Source organism: Hirundo rustica, chromosome 3, assembly GCF_015227805.2.
Source record: "Hirundo rustica isolate bHirRus1 chromosome 3, bHirRus1.pri.v3, whole genome shotgun sequence".
NCBI classification, from domain to species: Eukaryota; Metazoa; Chordata; class Aves; order Passeriformes; family Hirundinidae; genus Hirundo; species Hirundo rustica.
The window spans coordinates 62,077,159-62,099,256 of record NC_053452.1 but is presented as its reverse complement, the minus strand read 5'-3'; the positions used below and the strand labels follow the sequence as shown (position 1 = coordinate 62,099,256).

Below are 22,098 nucleotides of genomic sequence, written 5' to 3'. Positions count from 1 at the left end.
ACAAATAATGTCAAAGTTGGTGCGCTGCAATAAATGAATAATGGCACAAGGAAGCAGACCTATATCAATCGGGCAAAAGAAATTCACACATTGTCCCAATTGCCCTGACCCTGTTACAGCTGTGCACTGCGAAGTGTTGTCACCTTCAGTAAGTCAGTAATTTTCTGCACCTGACTTTACTAACCTTTCTTAGCAAAACAGTTCTTAGTGACCTATGGAGTGTTGAAAGGCCTAATTAGTTAAGGTTTACACAGCACTACAAAATCTTTGGATGGAAGTGCTAGATTACACAGATAAAAAGAGTTCACAACTACAGCTGAGCAATTTTCACCTCATGCAAAGATTTATCCCTGAATTTATGCTACCCTGTGGTGAATACACCAAGAAACATTTTTAATAACATAATTTCCTAGCATGGTAGGATTTTTTGGGGAGGTTTCCTTAAGCATTTCACAATTTCTCAAGTCATACAAAAATAATCAAAAGACATTTTCCCCCACCCTTTCCCTGTTTTTTCTCTGTGCTGTTGTTTGTTTTCACCTGAGATGTTGGTGGTTACATTGATCATAGTTGCTGGTCCAAACCCTTTGACGGTGCTCGCGCGTATGAAGAACTGGTAAGTAGTACCAGGGTGCAGGTGAGAGAAGACGTGGTGTGTGCTGTTCCACAGCTTGGATACTGTTTGTGGAGGTCCTGCCACCGGAACTGCGGGATCAAATGACTGTATACTGCTATAGCTGACCTGCGGAAACAATTATATTTCCAACAACTCTTAAAGGTTTTGGCACAAGGGATTCAGGTTAGCTTGGCTGGAAAGTAAACAAAAGACACATGCTCATTTAGCTACCCATTTACCTTGGGGATACCACAGAATCATTTAGGTTGGAAAAGATCCCTAAGATCACTGATTCCAAACATCAACCTAACAATGCCAACCAATGAGGATTTAATGTGTATTATTGAAGAGTTTGCCTTACTTGAAAAGCTATGCAGCTACCCTTCATTATTACTGTTGGATGACAGACTACCTTGCTGGTTATAAAATCACCACCAAACACTTTGAGCTTCACAGTTTGCTTTCTCTGTAGCTGCTCTCTGAGAGACAACGTCACTACTCCTCTTAATCCACTGTCTTTTTCATCTGTTTCCAATTAAAAATTAAGGAAGCATTTATCTACTTTAATCCCACTCATCCGCTGCTTTTACATAGTTCATGTATGGAAAATTTCACTGTTACATTCCACTGACAGGACGTGAGCGAATAGCTGAGTGGGGTTGAGCTGCCCACCTGGTTTAACCCACACTATTTAGTGAATTTTGTCTGAATTAAATAAATAAACAAATAAATAGATTTTAAGGGTTTTTTTTTTGTTTGGTTTGTTGGTTTGCCTTCCTACTATTCACTAATACACAAAGTAATATCATCTGTTCCTTTAAAAGAGGAGTGCTGGAAAGTGTGGTGTTTGTTGCTCAAATCAGGTTGTGTTACCTACTAACCTCCTGTGGAAGTCCCCAGACGGCTCATAAATTAAATACACTTTAAACAGAATTTATATGGAGGTTTTCTTAAAGGGTGATATCAAAAAATCTAAGAAAGCTAAAAAACCACTGCTCCAAATTTAATAACCATCATATTTTTCATGTAACCATCTCTTTCAATGAAGAAAATTTTGCAGATCATGGCTGCCACAGTTTTGGAATGGTGCATAGTAACAATAAAAGATTTTTAAGGCACTTGAAAGGGATGGACAGTCATATGCACCAATTACAAATTTTTAATATCTAATCACTACAGAAAACTGTGTATTCAGTAAATGAAAGGAGCATATTATTGAATAGCTGAGTACAGAGCACTAACATCCACTGTCAGCTGCCTCTCTTGGTGCACCTCCCTAGCCCCATCCCATGCTTGTTAGGTGTTTAACGATTACCTCATACTGAGTAATGATGCCATTTGGATCCACAGGTTCCTTCCAGTTGAGGAAGATCTTATCTTCAAAAGGGGTTCCTTTCACTGATTTCGCTGGTATAGGGCCTGGCACTACAAACAAAATGGAAATTTTGAAAAAAGGAAATTCAGGAGACAGAAAAAACTCAAGAGATGACAGAACATCCTATTAAAATCAAAAGCGAGCATGGGTCTATTTTTATTAATATTCATTTGCATGCAAAAGGCAACGGTGGAATGTGTGAAAAAGCACTTCAAAGTGTGTTTTGTCATTTGCAGTGCAGAGAGAGCATGAAGTTGAAACATTAACGCTATCCCCACATACGGTTTTCAAAACTCCATGCAAAGTCAAATTGTCTCGTAGTATAGCCAGGGGAAACAGTTCAAGCTAGATTATAACTTCAGGGAACATCACTGAACTCTGTAATAAGCGTATCTTAGGACAAGGACTACACGGTTCTAAAATTCTTTTAAAAGGAAAAAAAATCAAAGGCAAGGATGAGCTTCTGTTACACAGCTTCTTCCAAAGGAGAGAAATTCTTACAGAATAGTTCACAATCACATCTTCTTAGGATTTGTTGTTTTAAAAGAAATCCTTATTTAAAAGAGAGGGCTGAACATGGGGAAACACACCAGCTCAGCTGCCTTTTCTTTCAGCCTTTCACCTCCTCATGTGCAGAAGGATCAAGAGTGCTCACTTCAAATCTTTCCAATAAGAGATGTTTTCAAAGCTTTGAGCTGAGCAACACTCAGATGACCCTACTTTCTTATTTTAAACTGAACCAATATCCCTGGTGTAATAACAAGTCTGAAATGTCACCTCAGGCCTCTTTGACCAAGTGATTCACAGTATCTGGTGATCCCATCAACACTGGGCAAAAGCACTCTTAGTTATCTCCCATTACAGCTTACAAGATATTTTTTGCCTACACATACAATTCCTTTTTATCAGAGAAACTCACCAAGATTCGGACACACACGTGCTGAAAGAAGGAGGTGAGCATATTGTCCGCTCAGAGAAACTCTGAACCCACTGAAGCACCTTCCCCTCTCAAAGGGACAAGGTTGTTCAAATTCGCAGCCTTTTGATATGAAATGTTATTTCTATTTAATATATAGACATATATTTCTGTCTCCTTTAATAAGCCTATTTTCTTCACTCCAAATTTCAGTGTACCTTATGCATGACACTCCTTGGATATTCATTATCAAAGCAGACCGAAGTTTTACAAAGAGCAAAAATAAATTAAAATCCAATGGATCAAAGGAAGTGCCACGTGCTGTGCTAGCAGCAGGAAAGAGTGAGTGGTCTTTCCCATCAGTGAAATTTATTTCAGTCTACATTCAAACTATAAATGATGATCTAACCCTTGGTACAAACAATATAACTTGGCACATTAATAATAAATTCAAGTAGGAACAAAAGTCCAGAAGTAAATAGGTGAGAGCTTCACAGAACACGTTCATCTCACTGTCATAAGAAGATTTAGAAGAAGTTAACTAAAATCACAGACTGGTGCTTTTCTTCAGTGTCCCAGGACAGACCAGGCAGTGGATGAAGGCTGACATGCAGTGACAGCCCCTCTGTACTGTTCGTGTCATTGAGAGACTTCCTGGAGGCAACATTTAATTTTCCATGGGCACTCCCTACAGTATTTCCTTACATCTCAAAAGAGCTGTGAATGTACCCTGTTGCACATGACATTTTCCTTGGGAGATGCATGCATGATTTTTTGTGCGTGCATGTAGATCTGTGTTTGGGAAAGAACACAAGTATGCACCAGGGCATGTATTTCATACACACAGTGCATGAAATTTAGCATTAAACCACACCAAAATATGTGAGGTAAAAAGAAAACAGACATGATTGCTCAAAAACATGGAAAATACTTTTTGTGCAGTGCTTTAAAAAAGAAATGTTTCAAATTCAGTTGAAACTTGGTGCAAGGCTCTACATTTGACGGTTGCATAAATCCTCCTACACCTTTGATTTAAACACCAAGGTGGGAGAAGCCTCTAGGCTCATCTCATTCCATGAGTCTCTTCTCCTCCTGCAATACAGAATTTGATGCTTAAAGCAGCAGTAGCAATGTTACATGATCCCAGTTAGAACAGAAGCTAGCACAGCAATGAGGAGCTTGCTTGGAATCTCAGTTCAAAAAGGTCAGAAAGAGAGAACAAGCAACTAGAGAAAGAGAATAGTGATTCCCACAAACCTCATCCATCCCCACAAATTCATAAAAATGAATGTTGGGATTAACTTAAATAATTTGAGGACTGAACTGGAATTAAAACAAAGAAACAAATAAAAGTTCAAGTGTCCAGAAAAAGGAATATAAATTAATATTAGTTTAGGACACATTAGTGAAGGACACATTTTGATGGTGTGAAGTTATTTTTTACTTTCTATTTTCCATGTCAGCCACAGTAAAAATGTCTTTTAATTGCACTGCTTAACAAAAGAGTAAAGGGAGTAAAGAAAGAGGAGAGCAGGAGTAAGAGAATTTGGTAAAAGAACAGAAAGCCTTCAGGTTAGTCAAAATAATTCTTTAGCATCCTCATTTGTTCTTTAATGTCTTTGTTATTAGGTCAGTATTTGTTGAAAACAAAAATTTTAAAAAGGCCAAAATTAGTAAAAAAAACCCTAAACAAGCCAAAAAAAACCCCCCCAAAAAACCACAAAAAAACCACCACCAAAAAACCAACAAAAAACCCCAAAACACCAACAAAAGAACAACAGCAAGGTAACCTGTTGGTAACACTACTCTGAAGACTCAAACTGCATTTCTCCATGTAGGCAGCCATTGCTATCTATTCCCTACAACTCCCAGCAAGACTCTAATGACTTCAGAAATAACTTAAACTTCACCTTTCCCAAACAGTGTTAAAAGCCTTCCCTTCTGTAGAGGATTGACCTTGGCTGGATGCCAAGCTTCTTTCTCACTCCACATCCCAGCAGGACAGAAGAGGGAAAATAGATGGAAAACAATTAGTCGGCTGAGATAAGGCAGATTACTAAAGAGGAAAAAAAAAAAAAAAAACCAAAAAAGTAAAAGTTTGCACGTGCACAAGCAAAGGGGAAAATTTAATTTCTACTTCCAGTCAGTAAGCAGTGTTCAGCCACTTCTAAGGAAGCAGGGCTTCAGCATGTGCCGTGGTTGCTCCAGAAGGAAAAAAATTGTAAAACAAAGAATTCCCTCGCATTTCTTATCCCTCCCTTAGCTTTTACACCTGAGCTGACATCATATGGCATGGAAGAGCCCTTTGGTTAACTTGAGTCATCTGGCCTGGCTGTGTCCCTCCCCAGGATCTCGCCCATTCCCTGTCTCTTGCTGGGGGGGAATGTTGAGAGAGAGCACTGATGCAGTGCCAGCCCTGCCCAGCAGTAGCCAGAACACCAGGGGTCATCAGCACCTTTCTGGGTACCAATGCAAAGTGCAGCACTGTGAGGGCTGCTGAGGGAGAACGAGCTCCATCTCAGCCAGACCCAACACACCTCTGTATGCTATTTAACAAGGATTTGGGTCAAAACTAGCCAGGTAAATGTCATCCTTGTGTTGATAATAGCTTTCAGGAAACTCCTCACAAACAGCAGGAAAGGCTTACTTCAGGCTTGTGTAAGCATTTCCAGAAATTCCGTCACTCACCACAGCACATTTTTGCTGACTTCTCAGCTCCCATTCTTTTCCTACATGAGTTCTCACTCTTTCCCTTGGACTTACAGTTTACACTTAAATCAAAACACACAAGACTATTACAAGCGTGTTAAGGCGAAGTATGTTAAGATAATCATCTGAATAATTCAAAAAGTACAAGCAGCTGCTAGAGGAGTTCAACTCAGACCTTTTGGCCTCTGCACCCACTCTTGAAAAATATTCTGGTCTGCTGACCTTGTGAAGTGTGACCCTACCATCTCTCAGTGACAACAGTAAACACACTTTCTTTCCTGAGCATATTTCTATGCTAAACTTCCAACAAGTCAAGATTTACACTTATCAGAAGAAGTGAAATAATTTAGGTAGGTTTAACTATATAGATACCAGAAGAGATTTTGAATGAAAGCAAACAAAACAAAACAAAACCAAACAAATAAGCAAAACAAAACAAAAAAACACCCCACAAACCAACCAAACAAGAAAACCAGTAAGAGTATACAAACATAAAATGCATATATATATACAAGTAAGATAAAAACAAATTCAAAGGGAATCTCATAAGGTTTTACAGTGCAAACAACACAAGCTCTTCTTTCATGATTTATATGCATCTCCAGACCCCTTTTAATAAAACTATATATTCATACAGTGAATAGCTGATCATAATTTCTTCTATATGCATGTGAGATGATGGACTTTATAAATGCTATGCATAATGAAAGTACAAAACATAAATCTGACATCTCACCAATTCATTTTAGACCAATAAATTATGTCACAGTCACAAATAAATTGTTATTCACAAATAGTGTCACTTAAATGTTGTTCTACACAGACTTAAGAGGAAATTTATAGTACTATATGTTACTTCTGGAAAAACAACGTATTAACTGACACCAACCACTATAAAAATGAATTTATATTGCTTCAGTTTTGCTGCTACAAAATAATAAAAGTGCATGTAAAGAGAGTATTTTTATTATTATTATTATACTCCATGAAAACCATGCACAGTATTACTATGCTCTGTGGTAAAAGTTACGTGCAGAAATGTGTAGGGTTATATTGGGAAAAATTCCTTTGTTATAATCAAAAAGGGCAGCATATCAGCAGCAAACTTAGAGCCTTTCTCTCAAAGTAGATGCTTAATTTCAGGAGATCGTGACAGTTAATCTCTCCTACTGTTCAAATGTTACCAGAAACTAAAATGGTCCCCCTTTCCACTGGCATTTTCTGAGGGATTTGCCACTTTTACTTTACATTTTACTAGAGCTGGAGACTAAGTTTTAAACAGAAGGAAAATTTATGTATTGAAAAGGAAAAACAAAACCAGAACTGCACTTACTGGTCTTTACCATAAGAGCATTTGCAGAAAAGGTGGTGATAAAAATTACTTCTTTGGAAACCTCTCAAGCTGGACTATTTGAAGTAAAGTACAAAATACTATTGAACGTTATTGGGAAAAAAAAAAACCCTGATTTTATATTGACAGTAGTGAACATGCTCCACTTTCTTTTCCAGTCCCAGTGTCATAGTTTAACCCCAGCCAGCAACTAAGCTCTACCCAGTCAGTTGCTCATTCCTTCCTCAGCAGCTGGCTGGGACAGAATAAATTAAGAAAATTATAAGAACAGCAATGCTAAAAGAATTAGAATATATGTAACAAATTCTGTGCATTGCAATTGCTCTCCACTCACAGACTGATGCCCAGCTGTTTTCCCAGCTGTGAACCCTGGCCAGGTTTCTCCCCAGTTTATAAACTGAGCGTGATGCTCCATGGTATGGAATGTCTCTTTGCCTGTTTCGGCCAGTGCGTTGGCTGCATCCCCTCCCAGCCTCTTGTGCCCTTCCAGCCTTCTTGCTGGCAGGACATGAGAAACTGAAATGTTCTCAACTTAGTATAAACACTACTTAGAAACAACTAAAATATCAGTTTTTTATCAACATCATTCTCATCCTGAATCCGAACCTCAGCACTGTACCAGCTACTAGGAAGAAAATTATCCCAGCTGAAGTCAGAACATGCACTTAAACAGTGTGCAAAGTATTTCACTCCTGCTCTTTTTTTTTCCCCTCTAATTATAACATTTCCTCTTCCTCTGCTGTTCCCCAGAATGGCAAGCCTGCACTTGGAGTTTTTACAAGAGCATGAGTAACAATTGGACAGTTGGTGTCTTAACCCTGCCTTATAGCTCTCAATATCTCTGCATGGAACAGAATGAGCCACAGCCTCTGAAAGATCAGGGGACATCCTTTGTGTCCAATGAGCACATGCTTTGCCCCAGACCAAAATTCTCTTATACTTTAAGCCCCCAAATGGCTATTTCTCCTATTCCAAGTGATCCTTTTCAATTAGTTGTTTGCCTACTGTTAGATGACACACTCCCTTACTGGTTATAAAATCACCACCAAACTCTTTGAGCTCCACAATTTGCTTTCCCTGTAGCTGCTCTCTCAGGGCTAGTGTCACTACTCCTGTTAATCCACTGCCTTTTGCATTTTTGCATAATGTTTCCAATTAAAAATTAAGGAAGCATTTATCTGCTTTAATCCCACTCATCCACTGCTTTTACAAAGGGTCTCTCTGAGTTGGCAGCACTCTGGTCAACAGGCAGCTCCAGGAACATGTGCACGCTTCTGCTTCTTGCTAAGTGATAAATTCACTGCTGGTTCTTGTACTTTGTCTCAAAGTGCCAAACATTTTCTTTGCTCAGCATGTATGCAGCTCTAAGTTGCATGTGCCTTCCTCCACCTGCTTTATCAAATTCTTCAAACAGTGTCCATCTTCTGTACAAGCCAGGAAAAGCAGTGAGTCCCTGTTGTAGCACAGATAATGCCAAGTGCCTGTGCACTCAGAAGAACTTTCTTCCAAACCCAAGTAGCTGTGTGGATCTTCTCCCCAAAGAGAAAGACGTGTTTCACTTTTAAAACATGCACAAATTTCCCTGTTTTCATCATCTTTTTGCAAAACTTGTTTAATAGTGTTTCATTCAGGAGTTTTATTTTTAAATGGAATACAACCTCCCGGAAGTACTAAACATATTTTAAAGATTAATTCCATCTTCCCATACCACCAAGTATTCAGATCTATCTCTGGTCAAAAGAAAGACTGGTTTCAGACTGTCATGATATTCCAGGGCTTTGTTATCTTGCAGATATTGAATTACAAGCTATTAACACTTTTTCTCATTTGTCAGCCATGGCTCCAAAGATCTGAAGCACAGCTTTTGAATCTTGCCTCATTCTTCTACTAATTGTTTCTTGAGTTTATTCTGTTCCAGGTATCATATGCAACTGAGTTACCACTCAGCATTCTGACAGATCTGACCATTTCTGACAGACCCCCAGCACAGCTGCACAGCCTTATAAAATGTGAGCCTTTGTGAAAGACAACCAGAGATCCTCCCTGTCTCACAGAAGAGCCCTATAGAAGTCCAAAGTCCTCTGCTTTTAGGAAATCCTAGAAGTTCAGAAAAGAGTAAAGATCCTGGTAGAAGGGAGGAATTGACATGAAAGATGTAGTGAGATGAAGGGAAAGGTTAAAACGTAACAACAACAACTGAAGACAAAAGGGACCGCTTGGAAGCATGGGGAAGTATGATGAAAAACAGAAAATGAGGGCAAAATGGTAGAGGGGAAGAGAGACAACAAAACATGTCATAGGCATCTCTAACTCCAAGAGTTTATTAAATTTTTGCTTGTTTAGCAGTACCTTGTGGAAAACAAACAAACGAAAAAACAACAAAAACCCAAACCCAAAACCAAAACAAAAAACCCAAACAACAACAAAAACAACAACAACAACAACAAAAACAACCCAAAAAACCAGCACTACAGAAAAGCTAACTTTAAGAGAAAGAGCTAAGAAATTTAATTATCAGCTATCACCTGGAGTTTTCAAAGTTTCTATTTATGAAAAATATACAACATAAGTGAACAGTTTCAGATAATCATGTAATCAGGGGCTATTTCTAACTAATGTTATTTGCAAAAATGCAGAACAACCCTCTATTTCTTCTATATCCCTTCTCCAAAATGAATCATTGATAATGCCTCCATGATATAATTAAAATTATTGTTGCTCTACAAAACCTGCAAAAAACCATGAAGACAATGCAGTTTCATCTGTCCACCTTTGAAACGCAGGGCACAAAATCACATATATAATTGGACCTCTCATCTCAGCCCAAGTCCTTCTTTAGGCTTCAAACTGTCCTTGGAAATAGTTTCATGTACTTGATCACTCAGACTGGAACTAAATAAGCATTCTATGCATAAGGAGTCAGCTACAGGATTTAGTTTACTATTGCTATGAGAGCTCAAGGAAAGACTCAGGTGTGAACCTCTCAGTATTGTACATTGTCTGCAAGTTCCAGACTTTGAATCATGGTGCGATGGACATAGACTTTCAATCAATCAGTAACACAAAATTAAAATCCCGATAGCTTCACAGAGTAAAGCTCTCAGGAGGCTATTTTCAGGTCACAAACATTATTACCACCAGCACATCTAAATATAGGTACCTTTTAAAAAGTATTAGTCCCTCTGTGAAAACAACATCTGCTCCAGTTTACCCTGGCAATTTCTGCTCACTGGGTGAGGCTTCTTCTACACTACACTCACTACTTGTGACACCAAAGTCGACTCGAGTTCACTGACAGCACACTGGTGTGCTAGCTTGAGACCAAAACCTGCCTTATGTGCACCATCTTCCAAGAAAAATCCACAACAAAACCAGGAGAAAAAGTATATAAACTCACTTGACTCTGCTCCTAACAAGTACTGACACAGTGACCATCTGCCATCTCCCACACATCTGACAAGACAAAGGCCATGGGAAGACACAACCTTTCTTGAAAACCCAGGTATAAAAGAAAATAAATCCATTTTCCATGGACTTAACCATATCACTACTACTCTTTTTAACTTCAAGGAAAATAGTAACCGTACATACCTACAATGTAAATATAAACACAGAAATGATTCATCATGAAATATGTTTAAAATTAACTTAAAAATGAATTTGAATTCCATGAAATATTCTAATTCTGCACTTGTCAGTCAGTCTTCATATGGTGCATCTATGTGTCTACAGTTTCCTACAGCTCCTCATATTCCACCTTTTGAATAGATTTTTTCTCTCTTTATTGCAACAGTAAACATATTCCTCTTTTATTTCTCATAACATTGAAAATATATGGAAAAACAGCACTACCAGACTCTAACACTGACTGTTATATAAAGCTATATTTCCCATTCATTTATTTTGCAGGAAATCTTTTAACCTTTTTTTTTAGTCTACAGTCTTACATTAGTCCAAGTATTCTATTTTTGTTACCTGTGGAAAGATCTGTTTTCACTTTGCTGTTGTCAGTACTTTCACAAAATCTAAACATAAGAAAAAGAAACTAAAACCATTTTTAGTTGCCAACTTTTAAATATTATTAGGGAAAAATGTCTTTTTTTTTTTTTTTTTGTATCTTTGATACCAAGATTCATAGCCTAATCTCTGAATATTTCCCCATTGAGATGTCTACATCTATTGTTTAATTTTTCACAACTGAGATAAATTCAACTGTCTTGTTGAAACTTTGTTGAAAGCATTTTAAAGAAGAATCACAGAATATCTGGAGTTGGAAAGGGCCCATATGGATCACTGAGTTAATTCCCAAGTTGTCAAAATAATACTTTAATTTGATAGGGGGCTTTCAAATAGTTAACAGATACTATATTGTGTGACCTGCAACATAAATTATTGCTCAAATATATTTGCTATAGAGGTTTGAAATTTTGAATAGAGTCTTGAAACCCCTAACACTGTGAAGAAGTCTAACACTACCATGTGTTTTTCATCACATGCATGAACACAGTTTTTGAAAGAATGGAAAGCCATTTCCCTTTTTTTTTGAGAGAGAGAGATCCAGTTTGACTTTCTGCTGCATGGACAGTTTTAGCTACATATGCAGCTATATGCAGGGTGACAGCTATAATACCTTCATAGCTGCCATTTTTGGGCTAATTAATACATTAATAGAAGAGAACTTCCACCCTTCACGATACATATTGTAACACACAAAGTCACTTCCTTCCACCTGCCTAGACTGGACTTGGACGTAATTTCCATAAGAACATTTAACATACCGTCTTCATCTGTCTGGATAATGGTCTCCTCGCTTTCCTTCCTCCCTTCTGGGTTGGTTAAGATCATCTTGAGGCTGACATTTGTGTAGGGGGGCAAGTGATCTACAACGTGTTGAGGTGCTTTGGGGTCCATGTCCAAGCAGTCTGCTTTGCTCTCATTGTGTCCACAGAAGTAGTGATAGCATATAGTGACGTTGAAAGTATGGCAACGAGTGATGTTGTAACCCAGAGATTCCCAATCCACAGCAATGTGTCTGGCCTGGATCTCAGCAATTTTCAGCGTTTTCGGTGTTCTCATAGGTTCTAGAAAAAAGAGGCATAATGAAGAAAACACTGTTAACATTCTTCATCCAGCACTGGAGGAAAAATCGCCCCTTAGTTTGTTTATTTTTTACTTCATTCCTCTTTGTCTTGTCTTTGCAGGCTTTAATCAGTGATGGAGACTTAGCAATAGTGGGAAAAAAAATAGTTAACTATCAGTGGAGCAATGCAAAGCAATTCAGAATACAGACAACAGATGCAAGAAGAGTGACCAAAAGGCCACCCAGCTGTCACTACTTCTTGATTTCCCCGTTACCTTTTTCCTTTTTTTTAACCTGTGTAAATTAGATACATCATAATGATAAAGAGTGAGCATTTACCATGTTATGATTTATCATGCCACTAAGAAACCCCGTATACTAATTATACTAATTACCGCACTAAACTAGCAGTTACAAAAATGATGGAGATATTAATTAGTATTTATTATTTTAGCAATGAAGCTATTCATTCAAGCAAAACCCTTCAGAAATAGCACAAAAAAAGGATATTTGGATAGTCCTGTTGAATCCTGATTCCTTCAAAACCCCAAAACCATGATTACTCTGAGCAGGTAATCTCTGACCTGCTCCCCAAGCTCAGCTGCTCTCCACACATGCATTTCCACCAGCAGAGTACGTGATGCTCCCCAAGCCGTCATCAATCTTCCACTGTCTCTCCAGTGCATTCATTCCTCATGCAAGAGTAACTTTTATCGTTGAACTTAATTAAAATGATTACACAATGAAAATCACGACCATGACTGTATATACTAGAGTCTCTCTGAAAATATACCCTGCTAATACATGCTTCCTCACCAGAGAAAATACAGCTTCAGCCTTGTGTCCTTTCTGGTTTAAGGTCAAAACAGTCAAGATTGCTCAAGGAAGTGAAATACAGGGTTTCTCTTTCTGAGTATAACCATTCTTTTTAACTTGCATTTTTGACTTCCAACGAGGTAAAAACCAGCCAAAAGCACAGATGGTATATTGAAATAAGGAAATGTGGATCAGTGTAATCTATTCAGCATGCAGTTTGCCAGACAAACTGCAAACATTTAGTTGCAAACATCAAAACAACGGAATTCTAAATATAACATAAAGGTACTCCTAGTAACATGATGAGTGTTAAGGATTAAAAATTAAACCTATTTGTTGCCATGATCTATTCTTTCTTCATTTTGAACAAGCACATATATTACCTTTGCCATTAACTACTGATTTATCATATATACAGTGAAAAATGCAATTAAGTAAGAAGACTTCCTGGGTAGTAGCTCTCTGAACACACTGCATACTGTAACAATAGAGATTTGAAACTGAAAGATAGCATTGAAGAGGTCTTTGAGAAATAAGAGACTTGAAGAGAAGGAGAAAAAACAGGGTTTTATAGAGAAAACAATGGCTGGTCCTTTAGCAAGTAGAGAGAGGCGAGAGGTGGTCATGGGAAAAAAAAATGTAGCAACATAGTAGATCTACTGAAGGATCTGGTAAGGGACTTCAAAGAATGAGTATTCTCTTGGCTACTGCAAGCATTTGGGGAAATGAACACACTCAAGTGCCATGGAGGAAGAGAGAGAACTGTTAAGACAAATACAAACATACATATTTATGAATATATATATATATATATATATATACACACACACACACACACACATGCTCTCACAAAATCAGCCTTTTTCTCATATGAATTACAGTGCAAAACTTAATTATACATACCCTGATTTAGAGTTTGAGGCCTAAGAGATTAAACATATCCTTCACCAAGGAAATGTGTTATAGGCTAAGTTTTCCTTTTGAAATGGAATTATTTTTCTCATTTTAGTAATTTCCTCTGTTCTCCTACTCGAGTTTGTGCCTCCGACCACTCCCACTAGAGATGGAATTTAAACCTGAACTCAAAATTTATTGGAATTAACACCCAGTATCTGACCATGAAGTCTGAAACTATTAATGTTTGAAGACAACAAATCAGTAACAGAAAATGCACAATATTTTCATCTTGCATCTCTCATGACAAGACTTAAACTGCATTTACACTATGCTGCACAGCACTTTCAAGAGAGAAGAAAAAAATAAAAGCTTTGTTAATCTTAAAGAAAAATTATTTTACAATTCCATGCAAATTTTACAAATGTGTCACAGCATCAGAGGAGATACTGAAAAGCATCCTTTATTCACCTGTCAAAAAGAAAAGAATGAAAGACAGAGTGTGATCTCGCTTTCTCACAACTATTCCCTTCTTTGGCAGAAATTAAACTTCTGCAATATTGAGATGGTAATTAAAGTCTGCAGAGTCTCTCAACAGCCTTAGTAAACTCTGCCAACTGTCCCACTGCTCCTGAAATGATGCTTTTAAAACACAATTTTATTCTTTCTTCTGGGCAATGTTCATCTTGGGAATCTCTAGAGGTAAAGACCAATTGTTTTAAACTACCACGCCACAAAGTCTCCATCTGTAACACCTCAGTAGAAAGCAATCTTAGAATAATTACTTTTCTCAGATAAAGCACTATTGAATTTTTGAGTAGGCTTCCCAAAGATCTCAACCATCTCATTAAGAATAGCTTTGATCTTGATGGGAGCAAATAGTGTTCATCTCCTTTTTTTTTTTTTTCCATTTCCCATCACATTTTAGGGTTTGTGTTTCACTGAAACATTTCTTTAATCTTACTGGGATTTTATTTCAATTTATGCATTCTCTTTTGATTTCTTGATACTCTTTGAGTACTGCTAATCCAAATAATTCAATTCATGTCTTGTTTTTCCATTTTTTTTTTCCTATCTCTTCCTCTTTAAGTCAAATCTAGAACTTTTATCCAAAATACAAGGACTTTCAAGCACATGAGTTCTTCTTTCTTGAAATACCCATGTCAAATAAGCAGACTATGACAAAGAGGGAAGAAATAAGATGCTCTCAAAATACCTGCTCAACCCTTAACCTGTCCACTGGAGTGCCAATCACGATGGCAGAAGGCACTTAATATTTTTCAAACATTAATTTACCAATTACCCCTGTGAGACATGTAGGTGGTGCTAAAACTTCTGTGAAGAGCAAGAGGCACAAAAAGGGTTACTAACTTGTTCAAAGATACAAACCAAATTACTGCCAGGGCCACAAGAAAACCAAAGCCAGCTCCCAGGTCGCTGGTGGCCATCAGAAACCTAGCTGCAGGAATTCAGAGCTCATTTACAATGTATGTTCCAGTGCTCCAACCAAATTCTAACTCCAATCCTACACTCTAGTCCTATTTTAAAAAGAGGTTGGTTTGGTGGGGTTTTTTAAAATGTTTTCTTAGAACAAGTTTGAAAAAGCATAACAGTGCCCAGAAATTAATTGAGAATCTGAGCATAAGGACATGTTATTTGAAAAACAACAAATTGGCTTATTCTTTTAGTAAGATTTCTTGACTGAGAGTTTTGAATTTGAATGAAACAGCATTTTTTGTGGTTTGGTTTTTTTTTTTTTTTTGTTGCATTGAATCTTGTATTTAAAATTTAAATTTTTTGGGAGAAGATAATCATAATTTATTTTTTTCAAGCCTTTTTCTCCATTAAATAAAAGGCTGGAGGGAGATATTTTGTGGTGACAGCAGAAAGTATGAAGAACTTCTGTTGTTGCAGGAAATTCAATATCCTTGACTGCATCAAGCTCTTAGATATGAACATCCTGACTGGCAGAGTTAGATCTTCAAACAGAAATCCAGAAACAAAGCATATGGAGGATTTGGTGGTGGTGGTGCTGACAGGGAGCTTTAGATTCTTGTGAACACATCTAATGGTGACAGGCTCCCTTCTGCCAGACCTTGCCTGCACATGGGCTGCTGCTACGACCTCCACCCAATTTCCACCTTTGCTTATGGCCAGCTTCTTCCTCTGCCCTTTGCTTTTAACACCGGGCAGTACCCATCTCTGCTACCTCTCTCCTCTTCACCCCTGCTTTGTGTCTTGACACACAAATACTACCAAGTGCTCACTGACTCAGATATATTATCCCATCTGACTGTTTTTAGCCTCATTGAACCAATTGAAAACAGAGTCATTGGGAGAATATCAAAACAACAGAAAAACCAGAATGATAAGAGTTCTCTGCATTTGTACAGATTATTAAGTCCTCAATCCTTATCCAGAAACCATGAAAAAAGAATTACATGCATGTGGCACTCAATCACACCAATTTCTGGATCAAGAAGATTTAACCCAGCCTCATGGGATAAAATAAAGAACATTTTAGTAATTCCCCAAAGGTTAACAATAGAGGGATAGATGGTGAAAGAGACAGAACCTGTTGACCCCATACAACCTCTCAACTGTGGGATGATTTAATAAGACTCTTCAGATAACAGATAAAATGAAATTCAATTTCTTTAGTGCTTGATAAGCAACACGTGATATGACAGGTCAATATCAAGCCTCTTTGTAGAGATTATCTTCACTTACACAGAGATGGGAGTGAAAACAAAAGCCTTCACAGCTGCAGAAACAGCAAGGTGAGAGCGTGCATTTCCTCAGAACCTCTTTTTAATGATAATACGTATTAGCCTGCTATCAGTCAGAGACAAACAGATGTCCTGGAAGCTGTGAAAAAAATCCCATAAAATGAGGCTAGCAAAATGTGACATGTGCTCTGCTTTTGCTGCCTTTCCTCAGAAATCCTAAATATTGACTGCAAGACAGTTTAACTTCCATGTACCTGACAGAGGTGAGGGGATTAGATCTTCTGACAAGCAACCAGAATGCACATTTGTTCACATGAAATGGAAAATAATTGGACAAATTTTAAAGCACAAATATATCAGAAAAAGATGGTGCTTCTCAAAAACCAGCATATCCTGTCTATACACTATCTGTGTATTCAACTCTTTAATTGAGGTTGGCTTTTGGATCCTTCCTACCCCTTGAACTCTTTCTTGTCTGTCATTACATTGAGGAGCTGACTTCCAATTTCTGCTTTAACCACTTTGACTGAAATTCATATCAAATTTAAGAGCAATCCAGGTAGCCTTCATTGGTGAAATGGAGGTGAAAACTAACTGGATTTTGGTGAAAACTAACTGGATTTGGAAGGTGTGATAATGCACAAAGTTGTGCATTTGAGGGAACTACAGAGAGATGTGGGGCTTATGTTAAATAAAAACTTTCATATAGAAAAGGAAATGTATGACCATTATTTAAAAAGTACAGATAATAACCCCATAATTTAAAGCATACTGTTTCTCACCAAGGCTCCTTTAATTATCTTGCCTTTTAAAACAAAAACTATGTAGGCAAAAATAAGTCCTTCTATTTCTGCTAATATTCTCAGTCTAAACAGCCAGTGGAATTTCCCAGACTTTTCTTCTACGAGAACATGAGCCTCCTTATCCTGTGGCTTCTCCTGACCTTTCCAGGGTAACTCTTTTGTCGGCATGTGGGAAATAAAAGAGGACTATTCTAAGATGTCACCATGGCTGTTGCTCCTTTCTCAGTTCATGCAAGGTCCTACAAAAAAAAAAAGAGTTCCCAAAACTCAAAGAGAACAAAACCCAATCCCCCCCAAACAAACAAAAACAACAGCAACAAAAGCAATCATCAAAAAAACCCAAACCAAAACAAAACAAAAAAAAACAACAACAAACCAAAACCAGTTATGGTCCTTTTGCTGTAAAGAATTACTCTGAAAGACCCCTGATAAGAACCTGTAAGTACCTGTAAGAAAGGGAAAAGAGAAAAGGGAAAAGAGCCGAAAGAAACACAACCCACATAGCAATAGTTGTCAGAATTGCAGTACGGAACCAATAAATGGAGCTTTCTCATTTACTCATTTCAGCTGCATTACTCCCAATTATTACTTTTGTTATTAGTAAAGGATTTTTATATAAATACTAAACTCCTCACATCATAATCTTGGTTAAGACTGCTCAATATAGAAGTGTATAACTCATTAAAAAGGACCAAACTAGAGATAAATATTTCAAGAGAGAGCCACATTCTCAGCAAGAACTATGCACATCAAGTGAGATCACTTTTGCACATCTGGGGGTAACGTGCTGTTGTCAAAGGAGCAAACTGTAATTAAGTTATGTTATGAACAAAGCTAACAAAAATCCCTGGGTAAGGTGAGCTGTACTAGAATATCCATGATGAAGCCCCTGAGTTTCAAGCATTATTAACCTACAAGTCCAAGAGAATTTAATTCAGATTAACTCCCAATAACTCCATTATTTAACAATATGACAATAATACAGGAAGATCCTTCAGATATCCCAAAAATGCCATACATTTCAGTCTGATTTTCATAAACCTGCCTGTCTTTATGACAGACTAATTCTTACCAATTCAAGTTTCTTGTCTGTAACTGGCAGATTTTTGACCATTTCCAAGTAGAGGTAAAGACAGCTTTGAAGTAAAGGCATAAAATAATTATCAGCATTGGCCCCAATTCTTAGTACATAGTGATAGTTCATGAACTACTTACCTTCAGTTAAGGACTCTCCTTCTACCTACTTAATGTGTATTCCAACCCCAAACCTCACCACATTATATAACCAACAGGATCAATATTGATGCACGATGATATAAGGCACCAATATGTCCCTCTCATGTGTTATTGGAGTAAAATACTATCCCACTTTTGGAGTACCTGAACTCCCTCATTCTCAGAATCTACAAAAACTAGGGCACCTATCACATAGTTAAATGCCAGTTGGAAAGTCTAACTGAGATACTTGGTAGTAGTGGTTTGTTGGGATTTTTTTTTTTTTTTTTTTTTTTTTTTTCTTGGTTGCACTGATTTTATTTGGTTTGAGCTTTGCTTTTTTTTTTTTTTAAATCTTGTTTCACATCAGCATTTAAGATGCCTGATTTTAAATTTTAAGCAGCCACATTTGAAAACTCAGGTCTTCAATCTTTTTAAACTTACAAGTATTAAGAAATAGTGAACACCAAAGGAAGAGAAGTTAATGAGGTTGACAGAAGTAGTACAATTTGAAGTCTTTTCTGCAGTCTGACAAGAAAGAAAAAAATAACGGATGCATATTCCCACAACAAAAATCATAGGGATTGCTGGGCATCTCCTTTCTCAAATGTGAGACACATACATAATACAAAACAAATATGGGTGCAAGCATAAAAAGAATTAACTTTTTGTTCATTACTATGTCCATTTGTTTGTCATGTGAAACATGAACCCAGAATAGATGAAACTGTGGTATTTATACCGTGTTAGCACTACAGATTTATTTTGGTGCAAACAAAGGTTACAATGCATGAAAATCTATGAGTTTTTTCTCCTTTCACTTCACCTAGCAACTGATTTATTATGCCAGCTTGCAAATTTCTTATTGATCACATACTTTAGGGAGCTGAGGAAAATATCTGAATTATTAGATAGGCAATCAGCTCTACTAAACTAGTTTAAGTAACAATGAGGGGATACTCAATATATTTTAGAACATATCTTTTTGAATGCAAACCACAGCTGTCCCTGCATCATAGGTGTAGTAAACAAATAAATATAACGGCACTACTGACAATTATTTGCTCATTTTCTCTTGACAGTACGTTTATTCTGTTGCCTCCATGCATGATTAACAGTTTATGCATCCTTACCATGTAATCAATAGCTGCAAAGTCTCGTATTAGCTTGAGAGATTAGACATCCCTTGATAATAAATTCTGTTGATTTTTCCAGTTTAGCTTAGCTGCAAAAAATCCACTTTTTTTTTTTTTTTTTTACTGGTGAGTTTAAATCAAAAGGATCTATATGGTCTGGGGAGGGAGAGGAGGGAGAGGAAAAGCTGGCATGTTCCCTTTAATCACATTCTTCGAAATGAACAAGACCTATCTGACAGTATAAAACACAAATCAGCATGTCAACAAGCGTCAGACTGCAAGAGTAAACACAGGAGAAGCCTGACAGTACAAAATGTCTAGGAAGCCTGTTCAGGACTACAATTATGAAGTTTAAGTCTATAAAGTTATTTACAAAATTATTTGTGATAGGGAGAAAGTGAACCTTTGACCTGAAATATCAATGTATGGTTATGTTAAAGCAGAATGGAAGATATCATCTAAAACAATAACAATTATATTATAAAGAATATCTAGTGTGCATTTGCACACATATGTATACACTTTTTACCCACCTTAACAGTGAACCTAACTATTCAATAATATGAAGAAAACATTTACAAACATTTATTTGAACATAAATAGCCATTATTGTTTAGGTGATATACTGTTCATTTCTCTCCAACACACATTCATAAACATGTTTTTATGGTTTTGTTTACAAACTATATATTTGGGAGCTTAGGATGCAATGAGTATTAAGCAAAATTACTAAGTTGGAGCAGTGTGAATAAGCTAAACAAGAATTTTCTATGGATATTGTTTAAGCTTCCATTCCTTTCTCCTGTATAGAAAAAATTCAGTCCTCCAAGTTAGGAAGCATAAATACCACAGCATGAAATAAGTGAAAAAATGTGGAATTTAGTCTGTAATAAATAGTAAGCACAAAGTACTTAGACTGGGAAAAAAGGCCCCATTCACCTCTGATAACTAAGAATTGAAAATTGCAGGCAGTATTTATGATACCCACTTAAAACCTGTACACACATTCGTATGTGTCCATGTGCACTGATAGACCTGTGCAGGTATGTTTCCTTCCCTGCATGAAGATACAACATCCATTAAAACTCATCCTCTCTGTCTCTTCACACCTACTGAAATGGTATCAATCTGATTTTCTCCTCTTTCCCTTTTGCCTCATCTGGTTCCTGCTGGCCCTGAGCCTCCATCCCACTGCCTGCAACCCACAAAGCCTTGAGTTTCTACCTTGGCCATGGCCCTTGAACTACCACATCCAATGTTGTGCTTGTGTGGCAAAACCCAATAATAACCGCGTGTTGTCCCTTACTCAAGCCCCTTTCACAAAATCAGTAACACAAGACTACATGTTACACAATGTATATATTGTATAGATACAAACGTATATATTGTGTATAGATATCTTTACATAATGCATATGATAAGCTTTGGATGAAACACAGATTCGTTAAGTTGTTTAAAACCAGAAGCAACATACAATGCCTCTGCTGTGTATATTTTGTCCCATCAGTGAAACAATCCAGGTATTTATTTTCAAATGTTGAATGACAACACCTGTAGCTTCTATTGTACAGAAAAATTTTCTCTAAGCAGTTGGGAATTTACTCAATGAATTGTCTTAATTTTCTTCATTGGCTCATAGAAATTTAACACCACAAGTTGATAGTATAAGCAAGCTTGTTTTCTTCAGGAAAAAAAAAATACAGAGGCAAAGAAGAATTCCTCTAACATGAAAATTTTGAATAACAGCAAAAACTATTTTCAATGGTATGTAGAATTCTAAAAATGCTGGTAAGGAGCCATGGGGAAAATTCTTTTCTAAGGTGGATACTTGCCTACTGTGAAATTTTACCATTTTTGAATTTCAATTAAATTTTGTTACTTAAGTCACACAGTCACATGCCAAAGTTTGACTAAACATGACTAAGAAAACTCCTCAATCTATTGGTCAATCACCACTGCCAAGTGCCTACCACGACATAATACTTGTACCTGTATGAATAATCATCCTAATATATTAATTTGCTGTTTCTTTACAGATATTTTAAACAACTTTTTGTGCACTTGAAGTGTCCCAATTTCAATTCAACTGTTCCTTGATGTGATGTACCAGTGAGAAGAAATTATATTCTTGTGTCAGCAGGCAAAACACTGTTCATGATTTGCTAATGGAACAGTCATGATATTTTCATTAGAAGATACAGTCCTAAGGCCATAATTTCCAGAGAGGAGCATTTTTTTCTGAAAAGTTCTTCAAAACTTTGTTTTCAGAAATGGAAAGAATGATAAGGAATATTTGCTTTCTATATTGTCTTGCTGTCTGGGCAAAATTTACATGCTATCAACTCTTTCCTAATACTATATGGCTGCAAAAGTTTTCAAGGCTATTTTGGGAAATGGGACCTAATCCTCAAACCTTTTGTTCTGGATCTGCCTCAACATAAGCAGGGCTCTACAGAAG

At 37.0% G+C, this 22,098-nt stretch overlaps 1 protein-coding gene across 4 annotated transcripts in view; it reads right to left on the bottom strand.

Annotated features, from left to right (window-relative positions):
* The window catches only part of PTPRK (protein tyrosine phosphatase receptor type K), a 388,737-nt gene that overhangs the window by 84,125 nt on the left and 282,514 nt on the right, over positions 1-22,098 (bottom strand). For all 4 annotated transcript variants that reach the window (XM_058419621.1, XM_058419620.1, XM_040057700.2 and 1 more), the window contains exons 8-10: positions 11,746-12,048; positions 1,932-2,041; positions 541-742 (exon numbers count right to left, since the gene is read on the bottom strand). In XM_058419621.1, coding sequence (XP_058275604.1) covers positions 541-742; positions 1,932-2,041; positions 11,746-12,048 — 615 coding nt within the window. The remainder of the gene's footprint in view (positions 1-540; positions 743-1,931; positions 2,042-11,745; positions 12,049-22,098) is intronic.